Source organism: Panulirus ornatus, chromosome 11, assembly GCF_036320965.1.
Source record: "Panulirus ornatus isolate Po-2019 chromosome 11, ASM3632096v1, whole genome shotgun sequence".
NCBI lineage: Eukaryota > Metazoa > Arthropoda > Malacostraca > Decapoda > Palinuridae > Panulirus > Panulirus ornatus.
In genome coordinates, this window is record NC_092234.1 from 6,277,345 (window position 1) to 6,295,635 (window position 18,291).

General features: G+C 44.3%; 1 protein-coding gene and 1 long non-coding RNA gene across 3 annotated transcripts in view; one reads left to right on the forward strand and one right to left on the reverse strand.

The window, feature by feature from the left end:
- Positions 1 to 18,291, reverse strand: part of LOC139751248 (uncharacterized) — a 39,056-nt gene that overhangs the window by 8,477 nt on the left and 12,288 nt on the right. The gene's annotated exons all lie outside the window — the stretch shown is intronic.
- The window catches only part of LOC139751245 (dynein intermediate chain 2, ciliary-like), a 31,502-nt gene continuing 23,517 nt past the window's right edge, over positions 10,307 to 18,291 (forward strand). For both annotated transcript variants that reach the window (XM_071666489.1, XM_071666490.1), the window contains exon 1: positions 10,307 to 10,713. In XM_071666489.1, the coding sequence (XP_071522590.1) occupies positions 10,577 to 10,713 (137 nt within the window). In that variant the 5' untranslated portion in view covers positions 10,307 to 10,576. The remainder of the gene's footprint in view (positions 10,714 to 18,291) is intronic.

The window sequence follows — 18,291 nt, forward strand, 5'->3', positions numbered from 1 at the left end:
TTCAGAAGAAGAATGCATCTGGACAGTACTGTGGGTCAAGAGCAACTAAGTTTTGCAGCAGAGAACAAAAAAGCAATACCAACTCTAACGAGAGATGTATTTTGTTTAAACAGGAAGGAGACATAAATGACACCTCAATGGGGGAGTATACAAATTCTTGAGAGCACTCCAAGTAGGACAATCTTGCCTAATCCTACACCAAACACAATTACGGTCACAGGATCCTCAATATTTTATAACGTATCTGGACATTATCCAACCCTCCGTATCAACACCTCACAAATTCTCCTACTTAATCTTTTTTTTTTTTCTGGGATCATCAGCGTAACCTTAAATAATGTAGTCACTTCCCGGCAGCTGACTGCTTCCTAAGCTTGAGTCGTTGGCTCGTAAAACACATTTTGTTGCGCCCTGGCTGCTTGCTTATCTAGGGCAAAAAAACATAATCTTTAGCCCCATGGACACAACGATACGACCCTTGCGTATGAAAGACTGGCGCTTTTTTTTTTTTTTTCTACCTGATCCTTGAGGGTCCGAGCAAAGGCCAAGCCATCATACCCAAGAACCCCAAGGCTAGGCGTCGCGCTCGAGGGTCTTACCATCGTGCTACGTACCACCGTACAACCTGCCTAGCTGTTATTCTAATGCCTGGGATGGCTGGTCTTCGTGCGACTTACTGTCCACCTTAAGAGCAACATGATTTGTTTCAACCATTCTAGTCCGGCTTACTTGTGAGGATTATGGCGAGCAACGAGGATAATACGGCTATCACTGTCCCCAGCGTGATCTATGGCGTAATCAGAAGAATCACGCGTGCGGCAGCAGCAAGATACGGTTGCACTGTACTGAATCCCACGGTTTTTTTAGAATTATTACAGGATGTACACTGTACAGTGTTTTTGGTGGCACAGCGGTACTACACCTTGGGTGTGCTAACATACTAAGCACCAGCAAAACAAAGTAGATACCTGCAGTGCTGGTTCGAAAAGCTAGCAGCCTATTTTGCATAATGCCTGCATGTTATATATCACGTTTCACCTAACCTAATCTAACCACCTAACGTGTCCTAAACTTACCCACCTAATCAGACCTGAATTTAACCAACTAACCTCGTTAACCTGACCTTCATTAACCACCTAACTTAATCTAACCTCACTTCCTTTCACTTTCTTACGAAAAGTCTCAGGAAACTTGGATATGGCAGACCAACATTTAAAAATCAGACTAAACTAAAGGTCCAGCCATCATACCCAACAATCAATGAGTCCTCTTGAAGCAGTTAGATCAACCCTTGCACGCTCTTCGGCCGCTCGCCCTGCGGCAAAAACAACAAAAGCAAATGACCATAGTTATCACGAAAACCCATCGGTATCCCTACGATCTCGATCTTTCCTACCTACACTTGCAGCCAACACTATCCACACCCACACTGGCATCATCAATTGTTCACCATAAGTCTCCTGCAACGCTGGTCACCATCACCAGGATTCACCACGGCCGCAAACAAACCATCACCATTCAACCATCACTATCGTCCCCAGCAAAACACCATCAACATCAACCAGTACCAACACCCACCTCATGAAGCAAATTTTGTACAATATTCCCAGCTTCTCACTACGAGGATGACTAATTTGACACAGCTGGCCTCCTATATCACAAATTGTATCGCCCCCAACGGTAGCTCTACGTAAGACTGCGTCGTAATTCATTGTCTAACGAGGAAATTTGTGCATCTAAGAATTTTTTTGCGGGTCGCGGCTGGTTCATTTTGTCTCATTATATTCCTCGTATACAAGGTTTACCTCTTAAAACTTCTTTCTACTTTATTTATGGCCTCATTTTTCACTCACTTTTTCCGTTTTCGGTGCATTAAGGGACGAATTCTCTTTTGTTTTTGTGGCTGGAAAATAATTTCGAGATTGTATTTTGACTATTCTTGATCATCGTTCACAAGCCCTCCTGCCATTACTATACGTCTTTTATTTCATCACGTATCCTTTGTTCTCGTTTTAATTAGACTTGTTTTCATAGACGTTTAAATATCTGGGATTCTTTTTTTAATATGATTTCAGGGAGAAACCGCTATCTGTCAATATGTATCAAATTTGCTATAGCTGGGTGACTAACGCATTATCCACGGAGGAATATCTGATTACAACCAGCATTTGAACCAAGTTGAAATTAACATCAATTTTTGCACCTTGTATGTTCTAGCATTTGATGCAGATTCTAAATGACAGTGAGTTGATTGTTACTTTTTACGGAAAAGATACTTTGGTCATCCAAGCGGGGAAATTCGTTTGAATATGAAAGGAGTAATGTGGAGGATAGGGTTATGTGAAGGAAGTTTACTGAAAAACGATGTAACACAATAGATTCACCATATTCCCGGGAACGCAAGCTTACGTAATCAGTCTTTACACAGGTACGGGCATGTCTGTAATTACAGACGTGTGGTCAATTTTGCTTTTTTTTTTCAATACTACCCATTAATTCACGCACGACAAATTTTCATTATCTGGTTACAGCAAATATTAAAAAAAAATATTACGTAAGGCAAGGTTAAAATCAGTCAAAACGAATGGATTTTTTATAAGCTACCCACAGGGTTAGCTAAAATCATTTCAGTGTTAGCCTGACTTTCCTTAATCATAATGGTCACTCAACCACCGATTATTAATGAATATACTCACTTAGCTAGATTTCCCCAGGAATATTTACATCATAACGAGAATGGTATCATGAAATAAACGACTGAATTCTATTCACTAACATTTAACTTAAAAAGTTAATTTTTTTCTGAAGTAATCTATTTCCACATGACAAGGATCTCTTAACTCCGAGGAGGGCTATCATGGGAGAAAAAAAAACTTCGAAAAATATCGGTCTTGAACTGACTCGTTTATATAACAATGATACGCCCTGCCTTCCTTCTACTATTTTCCAGATCAGTTTCAAATCATGAAGAGAAGACGAAAGAAAGCCGATAGATGACAATAATACGCAGCAATTCTTACTAAGCCCCGGGGTAAGAGGATTTCGTGTATGAAGTAATGAGTCTTTTGGGGAATGCACGGTTGGCTCACGCAAATCACAGACCAGTGAGCGTCGAGCCAAGCTTGGCTGGCCCGGGTGAACCCAACAGTAAGTTCTAAATACTGAAAACATCGATTCGTTGAAACACACACACACACACACACACACACACACACACACACACACACACACACACACATATATATACATATATATATATATATATATATATATATATATATATATATATATATATATATATATATATATATATATATAATCCCTGGGGATAAGGGAAAAAGAATACTTCCCACGTATTCCCTGCGTGTCGTAAAAGGCGACTAAAAGGGGAGGAAGCGGGGGGCTGGAAATCCTCCCCTCAGTTTTTAACTTTTCAAAAGAAGGAATGGAGAAGGGGCAGGTGAGGATTTTCCTTCTTAAGGTCAATCCTCTGTTCTTAACGCTACCTCGCTAACGCGGGAAATGGCGAATTATGTATGAAAAATTTATATATATATATATATATATATATATATATATATATATATATATATATATATATATATATATTTGCGATGACAGACTAGTTCTGTTAAGTTTGTCTTATATTTTTCATATGAAAATTCACCTACACATACATGGATTTCGTGAATTTTATCTGAAGAAAAACTGTAAATCAAACCAATTTGCACAACACACACACACACACACACACACACACACACACAAATTATTGCAGGTATCTTTTAAATCATCATATTCTACCGAATGACTTCGGATACAAGGCCACATTTTCTTAACCATTACAATTACTGGCATAATTCACTACAGCATTATCATTTCTGACGCAACAAACACCCCATTTCATGTGTCATTCTCAACCAGCTCACTTCACCAGAGAGTAAATGTAATTCACAGACTTAATCCGAATGTTAAAAGTGAAACCACACACAATACACTACATACACGGGTGTGTGTGTGTGTATGTATACGTGTATGATGCGTTTGAGTATGTGTATGTGTAGCCATATACAGACTTTATAACACCCTGGGTCCCAACCTGACGACCATCTTCCCGCCCTACACAGCCGCCTTAACAAAGACCAGCCAAGAGCCTCCAACAAGCAGCTGATAATGGGTGGAGTACAGCGTCGAGGGCGGGGGGGTCCTAGCCTAGGTTAATAACATAATGGGCCCCTCGCGAGGAGCAAGGCCCAACCTCACGCGATTCGACACGCCAGCAGGAACTGTTGCAGAGGCTGCTGAATTATTAGCATGACCGGAAGAGTTCTGTGTCGAATTGGTAGCAGGCACAAGGAGCATTAGCGGCGATAGGAGAAAAATGGGCAACTGTAGCTCCTCCAGTTATCTACCCTGACGTGTACTTTAGTGACACACGCTTAGTTTTCATCTCTCGGAACCACTCTCTCTCTCTCTCTCTCTCTCTCTCTCTCTCTCTCTCTCTCTCTCTCTCTCTCTCTCTCTCTCTCTCTCTCTAAGACACACCCCGACCCCTTCACCCCTGCGGTTGAGAGTATGCATTAAGTACCTCCGCAGCAAAGTATTACAGTGACTCAAGACGCGTCGCACTCACCACCACCACCACCGCGACACGACACACCAAACCTAACCCTTAATCAAGACCACCACCGCCACTAACCAACACTATTGCTACTGCTACCCGCCACCGGCGCCATCTCCATCACAGGCAGCCAGTACTACTACCACCATCCCTACCACAACCACTCCCACCACCACTATTAAATACCCCCTCCCAACACCATCAGTCCACCACAACCACCCCATCTCCACCACAACCCGTTGCCTCCACCACCCCCACTTAATCCCCAAGACTAAAAACACACCCCTGGAAGATTTACTATTCTTGGATCCTCCTAGGAGCTCAAAGCCTGAGCAAGCAGCTGGAATTTCACACACACACACACACACACACGAGGTTACTTTCACAATAATCTTCTTAGTCGTATTTCACGGCTCACAAGTGTAAGGTTCTTACTTCTGTACCCAGACGGAGGCAACATGCGATCCTTGGCGGCCGCCACGCCCAGACGTTAACCCCTGATGGCGTACGACAGCACGACCCTTTAGGAGGATGGTAAGGGCACGACCCTTTAGTACGACGGGACGGTACGACCCCTGAACGTGTGACGGTGCCACCATCCTTGGGTGTTATGCACCGACCTTTGACCTGACCTTTTATGGTCCGGTGAAGAGCCACGGGTTCAAAATCCCGGCAGGGTACATTCAAATCTGAATTAGTCCTTACTAATTGTCCTAATAAAATTGCCACATCCACCAGTACTAACCGCTGCATTAAGGTAGGGAGTTACCGAGAAGTGGAGCCGCTGAATACCCAGCACGGTCGCTATTACAATCACAGGCTCTTACATTTCTTGATTACGTCAATCTATCCATCACAGCGTAAACATTGTTTTTTTTCCGAATAATTACTTATTTGTCAAATTATGAAATAAACGTTCTGAAAAAAAAATTGTACTGTAATCTATTTAGTTTATTTTCTTGTTTGTAGTTATTTCTATCCATATCTTAAGCGGAGAAAGAACTTTGGGCATCTGGACGGGACTCCCAGTTTCTTTGAGGGAGACAGCTGTTTTTATATAAAGCGGGGTTTCAAAGTTGCATTAATTGTTATCAAGGTGGTGCAAAAAGTGTATCTATCATGCTGAGTATTGCATAGATCTGTCAGAGGAGATAGTGAAGTTGCAAGAGATATTAGAAAGAGCAATGGGAAGAAATTTGGTTTCACGAGGCATCAAACGTAATTGGGTTGTGACTACCCCATTACGAAATATGGTTCAAATCTGAAAATAAGGGGCCACTGTGTTGAGGCGCTAACTGAACGAAAGAAGATGGAGGTGGTGTGAATGAATCAAGAAGAATGCAGTGTTGAGGTGTCAGCACATGAGAGCATATATATGGTCATCTGTTGAAAAAAGGAATCGTAAAAAGGAGTGTTAGGAGACAAGACAGAATCCTGAAGGAAAAAGCTGTTGATATGGTCAAAGGGAGATGGTCGGTCCATCGACAGATAGGAAAAAAGGCCTTCGACAGAGGAAGATTGGTCATGAGAGAACAGAGTGAAGGAGGAAAACCAAAAGAAGTGAGCTTGAAGGTTAGACCCCGATGCCACACATTTCTTATTTTCGAAAACAATTAACGAAATCGTGTCTTAAACCGGCTCCACTTCTCGGTATCTCCCTACCTTAATGCAGCGGTTAGTACTGGTGGTTGTGGCAATTTTATTAGGACAAGAGGGAGACGTATGAATGCAAACGCACCTAACAGATGGCTATAGGGGCGAAGGTATGCAACATACTTATAAATTTGCTGAAAGCGGCATACTAGACCAAGAAAAGGAATGATGATTAACCGGATAGCACCATCACGAGTACGAGAAGAAAATGATAAGATGTGGAAGGTAAGACCGAGTAAGAAATCAAAGCAACCAGTGTAATGTGAAGAAAACGGGAGAAAATCTGGAAGCAGAAGGGATGACTGGACCCACTCCCCTCCAACCCCGTGGACCTGCAGTACACACCCGCAGACCAGCAGATGTGATTTCCCTTGAATGGAAGGCTGTCTCTCAACACACCACCCCTTCCCCGGCCTACACCCCCCCCCCCCCCCACCATTCATCACTAGGATCAACTGGCTGCTGCTCATGGGAACCCACTCATTATTGTGACGCGCCGCGCGCGCGCGCCGCGCGTGTGTGTGTGTGTGTGTGTGTGGAAGGGGGGGGTGGTGGTGCCAGGCCCCCTACGGCCCACTCGTCTGTCGCCGCCCCTCCCTCAGGACCCGTCAGGAATGGCGGACACAGATCCTCCAGGAATTCTTGTAACGCAGTGTGTGTGTGTGTGTGTGTGTGTGTGTGTGTGTGTAGTCCGGACCTAGGGGATCAATGAGGTATCGTCACGCTCCCGCACGAATTACACCTTTATATTAAGGTTACATAGAGACTGATGTGTGTGAAAAAGTTTTTTTTTTTTTCTTTTTGTGGGAGGTCTCCGGCATATGCCTCGCTTTTTAAAAATCTCTCTCTCTCTCTCTATCTTTCCTCATGCCTTTCGTCAGCCAATATCAATCGTCTCCGTTGATTTTCGACTCAGTAAAGTTGAATTCGTGACACGAACAAAAATACAACACGAACCGTCTCAATCCGTATGTGAATACATCAGGTAAATTGACGGGTCCACTGTCGACCTGCCCCTCCGTCGACCAGGGGGGTCGACTGACCCGGGTCCATCTTGGTCGATTTCTCAAGCAAAGGTCCAGCTGATTCAAACAGCTCATTTCAGCTCGGGGACCGCTGGCTCACGACTCATTTCAGCACAGGTTCTACTAGTGGTTCAATCGATTCATTCCTAGCTCGGGTTATTATTGATTCAAACGCGATTCATTCCAGCTCGGGGTCTACCAATCCAAATATTTAGGCACCAATCTTCCACCCCGTAGCGCCTTCAATCGTTGAAGTCCTCCAAAAAACCTCCAAATACACACAGAAGTTCTAGCAACAGGTCCTACAAGAACCTCCAAACATATACAGTACTTCCTCTAGCAATAGGTCCTAAAAGAATATTCTCTAGATAAAGGTCTCCAACTACATTTCCTCTCGACTCAAGACCTCCAAACCCAGCTTGTATATGTAAAGGTCCTCAAAACCCACCTTCTCTAGGTAAACGTCTCCAAATCCAACTCCTCCGGTCAAATCACCTCCAAACCTCAGCTCTCTTTTACCCACGGGTTCCTCAAAACCCAACTTTCCTAAAGCACACGTCTCCAAAGCCAACACCTCTCCAGCCACAAGACCTCCAAAGTGCCCAGCTCGTGAGGCAATGACGACCCACCTCCCTCCCTCCTCTCCAGACCCCATCTCCCCCTAAGACAAGTCGTCAGTAGTCGTCAGTGCGCAGAACTGCCCCACCACCCCACCCCCACAAAGAGAGAGAGCGAGAGAGAGAGAGAGAGAGAGAGAGAGAGAGAGAGAGAGAGAGAGAGAGAGAGAGAGAGAGAGAGAGAGAGCATGGGAACGGCGCTTGCACTCCCACAACGCTTAAAAGTTCCGTGCATGTTGATGACCCGGCCGTGTCCAGGTCATCAGTCTAAGCCGATACAGAGCCCCGTGTGTGCCGGGCCCGCAGTATGTCCCCAGTCCCCTGTGTCACCTGCCCCATGTAGCACGTGGCCGCGCTACCCCCTGTGCCCCCCTGGCGTGCCCCCAGGGGCCCCCTGTAGGGAAGGGTGGTGCGGTATGACCGACAGCTCCTGTGAAGTGTCCTTACCGACCTGCGTCCTGTAGGATGTGTTCTCGCCGTCCTGTGCCCTGTAGGATGTGTCCTCGCCGTCCTGTATCCTGTAGGATGTGTCCTCGCCGTCGTGTGTCCTGTAGGATATGTCCTCGCCGTCCTGTATCCTGTAGGATGTGTCCTCGCCGTCCTGTGACCTATAGGATGTGTCCTCGCCGTCCTGTGTTCTGAAGGATGTGTTCTTGCCGCCCTGAGTCCTGTAGGATGTGTCCTCGCCGTCGTGTGTCCTGTAGAATGTGTCCTCGCCACCCTGTGTCCTGTAGGATGTGTTCTCGCCGTCCTGTGTCCTGTAGGATGTGTTCTCGCCGTCCTGTGTCCTGTAGGATGTGTCCTCGCCGTCCTGTATCCTGTAGGATGTGTCCTCGCCGTCCTGTGACCTATAGGATGTGTCCTCGCCGTCCTGTGTTCTGAAGGATGTGTTCTTGCCGCCCTGAGTCCTGTAAGATGTGTCCTCGCCGTCGTGTGTCCTGTAGAATGTGTCCTCGCCACCCTGTGTCCTGTAGGATGTGTCCTCGCCAACCTGTGTCCTGTAGGATGTGTCCTCACCGATACCATGTGTCCTGCAGGAAGTGTCCTCACCGCCCTGTGTCCTGCAGGATGTGTCCTCACCGCCCTGTGTCCTGTAGGATGTGTCCTCACCGCTGCCCTGTGCGAGGTCTACATGATGTGCACGGAGACCTAGATTTAAATATCCTAAAGCATGTGTTCGCACCCCTTGTGTTCCTTACGAAGTGTCCACGCCTGTAGGAAGGTATACCCCGCACAGTGTGTCATGTATGAGGTATAACAGCCACACTGTCCTGTAGGAGAGTATACCCCCACACCCTATGTCCTGCAGGAAGGTATACCTCACACCTTGTATCCTGAGGCGGGTTTACCCCTACACCCTGAGTCCTATAGGTAAACCGCAACCCTGTGTCCTGTAGGAAGGTATACTCCACACACTGTTTCCTGTAGGTGGTACATACCCACAACCTGCGTCTTGTGAGAGGTATACCCCAGACCCTGCGTCCTGTTGGAGTTATACCCCACACCTGTGTCCTGTGGAAGGTATAACCCACACCATGCGTCCTGTGGGTAGTATACCTCACACCATGTGTCCTGCAAGAGGCTATATTCCACATCCTGTGTCTCGTAAAAAGCATAACCCACCTCTTGTTTTCTACAAACGGGTATAATTGACACCGTGTTCCGTAGGAAGACATACTACACACCTTATATCTTGTAAGTACCTGTGTTCAAAATGACCACCAGGTCAGTAGGTACCTGAGACCCACCTGCTCACCAGATCAGTAGGTACCTAAACCCCACTTGGCCACCAGTTCAGTAGGTACCTATACTCCACTTGGCCACCAGTTCAGTAGGTACCTATACTCCACTTGGCCACCAGATCAGTAGGTACCTAAACACCACTTGGCCACCAGATCAGTAGGTACCTATAACACACTTGGCCACCAGATCAGCAGGTACCTATACTCCACTAGATCACCATTTCAGTAGGTACCTAAACCCCACTTGGCCACCAGATCAGTAGGTACCTATACCACACTTGGCCATCAGATCAGTAGGTACCTATACTCCACTTGGCCACCACTTCAGTAGGTACCTATACTCCACTAGGCCATCATTTCAGTAGGTACCTATAACACACTTGGCTACCATATCAGTAGGTACCAATATTCCACTTGGCCGCCAGATCAGAAGGTAGCCTCACCTCGACCCCAGGTTAGCGAACAATCACCAACTTTCTTATTTCCGTCAGCAGTGACTTTTTTTTTTTGTGTGTGTGTGTGTGTGTGTGTGTGTGTCACGTCCATGGTTACTGATGTGATCAAGTGCAATCTTTTGTCTTTAGTCCCCCCCCCACCCCCCCAGTCATAGTGGCCGGACTTGCCCTCAGGCGGAGGTTTAAAAACGACTCACTCAAGACGTCCCCAATATCGACTGCGATTCAAACGTTCTGCGTGACACTATCTCTGTCAAATATCTTCCATGTCTTGCATCCTTTGATATCATACACGTCAAACTTTTGTCTCCTCAGTGCATATAAGCAACAGTGATTATCAGGAATGAGAGACAGTGACCGCGAACGCATCCGAGGTAATGACAGCCCAATAGAAATGGATGTAACGGTGCCCCCAACGACAATACAGTACTGACGTGTTGCCACGAGTAGCTGGGGGTCGACGATGGGACGCCCTCAGGTGGCGAGGAATGAGGCCCAGGCCGTAGGGCCGGAGACTTCATCTCCCAGAGGGGCCGGGGTACCTGCAGGGGGGTCAGGACCCACATCTGCCCGAGCGCAGAGAGCTGTCGGAGCCAGCAGGTAAGGTTTTCACTAAGGTAGAGGGGCTGTCGGAGCCAGCAGGTAAGGTTTTCACTAAGGTAGAGGGGCTGTCGGAGCCAGCAGGTAAGGTTTTCACTAAGGTAGAGGGGCTGTCGGAGCCAGCTGGTAAGGTCTTCACTAAGGTAGAGGGGCTGTCGGAGCCAGCTAGTAAGGTCTTCACTAAGGTAGAGGGGCTGTCGGAGCCAGCTGGTAAGGTCTTCACTAGGTAGAGGGCTGTCGGGGGCTGTCGGAGCCAGCAGGTAAGGTCTTCATTGGGATGGAGGGCTGTCGGAGCCAACAGGTAAGGTCTTCACAAGGGTAAGGGGCTGTCGGAGCCAGCAGGTAGGGTCTTCACTATGGTAGAGGGCTGTCGGAGCCAACAGGTAAGGTCTTCATTAGGGTAGGGAGCTGTCGGAGCCAGCAGGTAAGATAGAGGGCTGTCGGAGCCAACAGGTAATGTCCCCATTAAGATAGAGCTGTCGGAGCCAGCAGGTAAGGTCTCCACTAAAGGGTAAGGAGCTGTCGGAGCCAGCAGGTAAGGTCTTCACTATGAAAGAGGACTGTCGAAGCCAGCACGTAAGGTCTTCACCTTGCTTGAACCTCTAGTGAGGGTTGGAGATGGAAGACCATCTTCACCTATACATGTTAAGTGGTCTACTGCATCCACGCTATTGAGCAACTCTGTGACAGAGCCTCAGACCTCTGTTTCCTAGTAACGGCAAGAAGCTACTCCTCTTCATCCGTCATTCACTGAAAGATTAACTCCCTCAGCAAGACGACCAATTACCTTTTATACGACGGCTTACCCTCATCAGTATAACGACTTGACGCATTCAGTGCGACGATTTTAACGCCTTAAGTACGATGATCGAACCCTTGAGAACAACAAATTCAGTCAGGTTAAATACCTTGTCACCATCCCCAATTGTCCAGCCGTCATGCACGGGGGTCGTCCCGTCGTGATCAAGGGGTCATGCTTGACGGCGCCAAGAGTCGTGTCCTCCTACTCAGGAGGTTAAATAGGACAGTAAATTAGCTCCAAGTCAGGAACGCTGGGAGTCAGGGGTTACAGCAGCGATTGCAGTGAAGGGACTTGTGTCCTGTGAGTTCTCGAGTGCCATAGTTTGGTAAATCATATCAAGGCAATGTTATAAAAAAGATTCTCTTCAGTAAGAACAGATGTATGAATAAACGCCTTTGGAAATGTGCATGTATGCAATTACGTCTTTGTATCACGTTTTACCTAACAGTTATAACAGACGAAGAGGTAGACTTTTTTTTACGTCATTTGATATTCATGAAAATCAAGTTAAATTAACACGAGATCACATTTCATACAAGTTAATGACATGTAAAGCATCCCAACTTTGAATACGACAGGTGTCGATATATATATCAGATAAAATGGGTGTCTTTAATATCAACGTCATTATATTCTCCAATAATATATGTTATTGCATGGTAAGACATCTGCATTAAAAAAAAAGATAATAGATTTTCGGAAAATTCCAGCAAAACAGCGAAGATTTAGTTACGAATTTAACCAAACCAGCAAATTTCGGGAACATTCCAGCTAAACAGCGAAGATTTAGACACGGATTTAACCAAACCAGCAAATTTGACGATTTCGCACCACATATATTTATTTAATACATCGTTTCCTCGCCTTAAACGCGTTTGCAAGGAAAGTCTTCATAAAACTTAACAATCGATCTATTTCTTTTTTTTATAGAGCACAACGGCGTCAGTGTAATTATTCTTAGGGAAAGAGAACCAAGGTCACCCTAGCTATAAATAGATTATTTTTTTTTCTACGCAGACGTGTGCGTGACTTATACTTCGGGGGACTAGGCTGGCTGTTCTCAGCTTCGGAATCTTTTTTTTTTTTTCTGGGGGGTTTAAAGGTCAAGGCTATAAGAACAAGTGTTTTATATAGTTTCATTTCTGTATAACGGTATTGTCCGCATGGCTCACAAGCGAAATTCGAGGGGTAAAAAAAAAAAAAAAAGCAACAAATTTAGCCTCAAGCGCTTGGTCAGAAAATGGGTTTTCAGGGCAAAGATTTGTCTTCGGGGTTCGACCTGTGTCTTGACGTTTGACCTAAGTATTGGGATGAGACCCGGGGCGTATAGACGGGTGTGGTGGAGCGATTGGGCAATCGTTCCTCTCCCTTGAGCTATAGGGTAGATAATTAATATATATATATATATATATATATATATATATATATATATATATATATATATATATATATATATATATATATATATCATTACAATTATTCTAACACAATCCATCTTGCGGCAAAATCTATGTATATCTACCTGACTCCTTCAAAGTTCTACAGACGTGACCAATGAAACATTACGTTTATCATAACGACTATTTCTCTATCTATGACGTAGAAACAATTTTTTTTTTTTTTTTGCCTCTCATCTGCCAGGGTCAGTGAGGCATTCAACGCCATTAAACCAAAAATCGAATGACCCTCAACCAATTCTTCAGGTGTTCAGGATAATTCTAAGACCATATACGCTATCTCACAATATATTTGGCCCTCAAGAGATACTAACAGGATATGAATTACATTCCCATGGACACGATGTACACTTTTAAACGACTTGGAAAACAACGGATTTTGAAGACTGTTTACATTATCCAGCCTTCCGTAATTCACTGGATTGCATTTGGTCGGGGAATATTTCATCTGCTTATGTACTTGTTTAGAAAAATGCACACGGAATCGTAAACCAGGCTTTCCGTATGATGAAGTAGTTGTGCATAGGTTAATCCTTTAAGTGGCTAAAATGGCGCAGTGAATTTTGGGTCTGAAAATCACGTTTTCGTATCCTTTTTACTAGATGAAATGTGTGCGGCGAGGAGGCTTACAGTTCGATCTTTGTAAAGGATAAGTTTAGGGTTGCAGTGTGGTTACCACGTATAACAATGATAACGAGTGAAATATTAATTCTGTTGTAACGAAAACAATATCCCGTCAAAGGCATGCAAGACTGGGAAGCTGATGGTAAATTTTTCAGGGTTACAAGAGTGATAAATAACAAGTTACGAAACACAAACACAAACTATTTTGAAAAAGGGACTCGTATATGTGGTACAAACACCCATGATGTATTTCGTTTAGGGGAGACGAAAAACGTTGCACTTTGATGTTTAAAAAATACCCTGTCGGCATTAAAACGGTTTCTGTAGTACCTCAAGATAACAGAACATGGGTCATGATGGGAGAAGGTTGCTACTCGAGCCATTTAAATTAAATTTGTTTAACAATTGTAAAGGCTTGCTCACACGTTCAGGTCGACGCACAAATTATAAACTGCTCAATAAACGTAAAAAAGAAAAAAAATGGGGGGGGGGAGACTAGAACAGCGCTCGATGCGTTGACTTTCCTGCATGACAAAATGACATGCAAAACGATGTGAATGGAGGACAATACAACTGACCCCATTCACAGTCACACCATCAATTTACCCGATTTTTTTTTTTTTTTACCAAATTTATTAAATGGTAACCTACATATACCCTCCTAAGTCAGGAAATATTTTGGTATCTTACAAAATGCACGCACCTAGCCTATGTTTGATTTTTCATGGCAGCAACGCACTTGAATATAGAAACAACAGATATTTAAGTTACGTTAGAATGTTCTGATCATGTAAGTCCCCTTGCACTCACATTTTCCCTTCGACTTCAGAGGCCTCGCCTGCTTGGGCGAATTTGAGGTCGGCAAAGATCCCAGAGTAATTATTTATATCCTTTTGTTAGGTTATTGTTATATTCATAGACGGTTTCTACAATAAAAGAGCTGTTGCAGCTATCGAGATTCCCACACAATATATCCACTCAGATGTACAGAAAGATAAATTGTAATTTTCACTGGGAGATTTGACTGTCCAGGCGGGAGTCGTTCGAAGAGCTCATTTTCTCTAATAAGAGGGGTCTTTGATTACGATTTTCTTTTTTACTTAGACGATGGCAAAAACTAATTCTAAGACATGCTGGAAGAAGCTATCTTTGGCGCAGGTGCTCGCTTTACATGACGTATACATGCGCACTTCTAGGAATTCTAATCAACTGCTGTAACATGGCTAGCCAGTGTCCACACTTCTCGTTCAATACTGTCGAATTATCGCTCATTTCTAAGTTACAATGAAGTGGGGTAAGCCCCTAAGGGGATGGGGGCCAGAGAAACGTACGCAGGATTTGGTCAAGGTTGGGGTCAACTCGAGATAATGATGAATAACTCAGAACAACGACTGATGTGTCATAACACAATTTTCCCAAATGCATCCTAAGTGTTCGGTAATATCCATATACTGCAGCTGAAGCATAATTGCAGTCACTTCAGCATCACTGTACTTTAAAGAGAATTTAGCACTTTTTGAATTATTTTGAAACCAATTACTAAAGCTGGTCGAATTCTCTTAAAATCGACTGTAGCCGTTGGAAAGAAGTACGCTTACAGTGAAGCCAGCGACCATTTCTGAACAGAGATAAAATCCCGATAACTGATAACGTAAAATGGACGGTAGCAATATTCAACGTGACAAGTTCGTACATTTTTTTCAACTAGGGAAACATTCGTTATGATAAACGTTCTAATGTTCTGGGATGGTGATGAAACCAACGTGGTTCATACACCGGTCACAGTGTACATCACTGAAACCTAGTCAAACATATGTATACATATGCATTTATTAGAATACGTATGTACATATTTTCTACGCCTTACTTCAAGTAGTTACCAATCAATTCATACAACTGAGTAATTGTAAAACATTCTTCACAAGATAAAACTGTGGCTATTTTTCCTCTCGGAATTTTTGCTTGTTCCCTCATCCGTCAATATGTCCCTTCATGTTCTCAATGTCCCCTGATGTCCACACTTATGTCCCCATTGACCTTTATCTAGGCTTCAAATGAGTAACCGTTTTCCGCTCGCGTTTCCTACAATTTTCGTGTAATCATGAGTGCTGCGACGCCTTGCCACAGCTTATATGCCAACCATACTTTAGCCTCACTTGCGTCATGGCTAGGAATATAACACGGCCTGGCAGTGGTAATGCCAGGAGACGTGTGACTGCAATTGTTTGACGCAGCCTTGACTGAGATCGTCACGTGACCAGAAGCTGTTACGATGTGACATGATAACCCGCAGTGCTGGTGTAACGTAGTGTTTTGAAGGAATGAGCCAACGGCCAGCGTCAGTCATGCGAACTTGATATAATGACAAACAAAAGCGGCACTTCGTCCCCAACGTAATTAAAAAAGAAGGACGATATACTGTCATGCACAACATCCGCACTGCTGCTAACCCGAAGCTCCTCTGTGGCCTTCCCCTAGGCTTGATTTCTCACCTTGTACTTGCACTGGTAAGATAAAGCTTATTTATGGTATTTCAGAAAGCGGGAGCGAATATTTAAGGATTCTCAATCAATTCTCTGCCTTCCTCTTGTGTTGTCAAAATATGAGAGTACTGGCTACACGCGTTTTAATCAAAATGCCTATACAATGAACTTGCGATTGAAAACATTTATCGTATTTTTGTTCTTACTTTCATGAAAGTTGCTACGAACACGCAACACTCACTGCATCGGTAAATATGATTTTCCAGCCTTACCTTGGCTCCGTTTTTTGTGAATTTATTGCCCGCTGGATTACATTAGCTCCACACGAATACCTTTAAACCAGCGGCAATCCTTACTACTTGTCAGGTATTCAAAAAAACATTCCTGTTGCATGTATTTTCTCTTGATATATTTCATTGCTATGCTCAGTGAGTTGCAACAGGTAAAGCCATTTTGTTTTCAAGTCACGACGGTACGACCCTTGTGACCCTTCGATACGATGACTTAGCCTTTGACCCTGACTCTTCAGGGCTGGGTCAAAGACTAGACCAGCATATTCCGAGTCGTAGTGTCGTGTTCAAGGGCCTTTACCGTCATTCTCAACAGTCGAACCGTCGTGTTCCAAGGGGTGAACCGCTGTGTTCATTAAGTCCCCGACTATTTGTGTGTCTTTATATTAATGATGACTCTCTATCTGTGTATGATAAAGCGCTCTGTTATTTTTGACATTTTCTGAGGTCTCGTAGTCGGAATTGAGTCTAGCAACTTCTGTGAACATAAGCAGATCCTTGAGGTTGAAGATTAATGTATAATCAAGCACGCACGTCGGCTAAAGTTAGCGCGTCTTTAAGTCTCTCGTCTCTAATTCATCCGTGAGCATAAACTTTGATGTAATGATGATTCCTATGAACATTTTTCACTATAATTTCCCAGTCTTCAAAGGACCGAAATGCTACAGCTTTCCCTCGTAAAGTTTCCCACCTTATCTTTTGGTCATTATCTCACACAGACTAGAGACTCCGTCAGCAGCCAAGGCTTGAATATCGACTCTGTTCTGCTGCCAGTCAGGGGTGCTGCTAGGTTTCACCAGCCGCGCTACGGCGGCTAATAATGGCTTGGCGATGCGAACGGGGCGGTGGAAAATTTTGGCGACGTCATGAAATCTCTGCATGTCATTCTTACATCCGTACACCTAACCCAACCTAGCAATCTAACTTACCCTAACTCAACCCCAACCAATCATCTAAATTCAAAAAACACATAACTTAAAGCTAAGCTAACCATATAATCTATTTTGATTTACAAACTTAACCCAACAAACCAATGCAGCCTAAATGTAAATAGATAACCCAACGTCTCTCACGAGGACATCGTATAAAGCCTCGGCGGCCAGACTGGACGGCAGGGCGAGCGAGGGATCGTTGTTGACTCTCTCTCTCTCTCTCTCTCTCTCTCTCTCTCTCTCTCTCTCTCTCTCTCTCTCTCTCTCTCCCGGGGTTCTCGAGGTTTCTGGTCTCTTGTCTTTCTCTCCGTACCGTCACGTCAGTAATCGTAGGAGCACATACGTCGGTGCTTGTCACTGTCACGCCCTGAACACCGTCATTAGAAGACGGGAGACATATTTCACACATAAGTTCCTACGACGTAAATATACCTACGTGAATCTGTCTTTATCTGTATTTAAGGAAATGAAGATAAAAAAAGAAAAACACTTAAAAGACACAATGACTGACGGATATTAAGCCCTGAATGGGGGCGAAATGTTTAGCCATCTCACTGAATCGGATCATGAGAGTAATAAATTGTTGAGGACAAAGTCCACGTTGGGCTTTTCGGAGTTGACGAACGGCTTCATCAGGAAGAGAATGATAGGAGTTTACATTCCGCTGAAAGGGAACGTTCACCGTGATGTACGATCGCGGCGACAGTGGGCATTCATCTAGTCTGAAGCATAAATGACTGGTGAAGTTACTGTGTTGCTTATATTATTTCTGAACCCTTTATCACGCAACCCAACACGAATCTGTTGCCTCTTCATGAATCTGCTTACCTTTGTCATACCACCTTTATAAATATGCTTAACCCCACCACCCAACCCTCTTTTCAAAAGCCACCTTCGTGAATCTGTAAGCTTCATCTTTCAGCTTCATTGAATCTGGACCGCTTATGGTGCTCCTTTCATAAATTTATACGCTTTAAGCTAGGGCGGCCT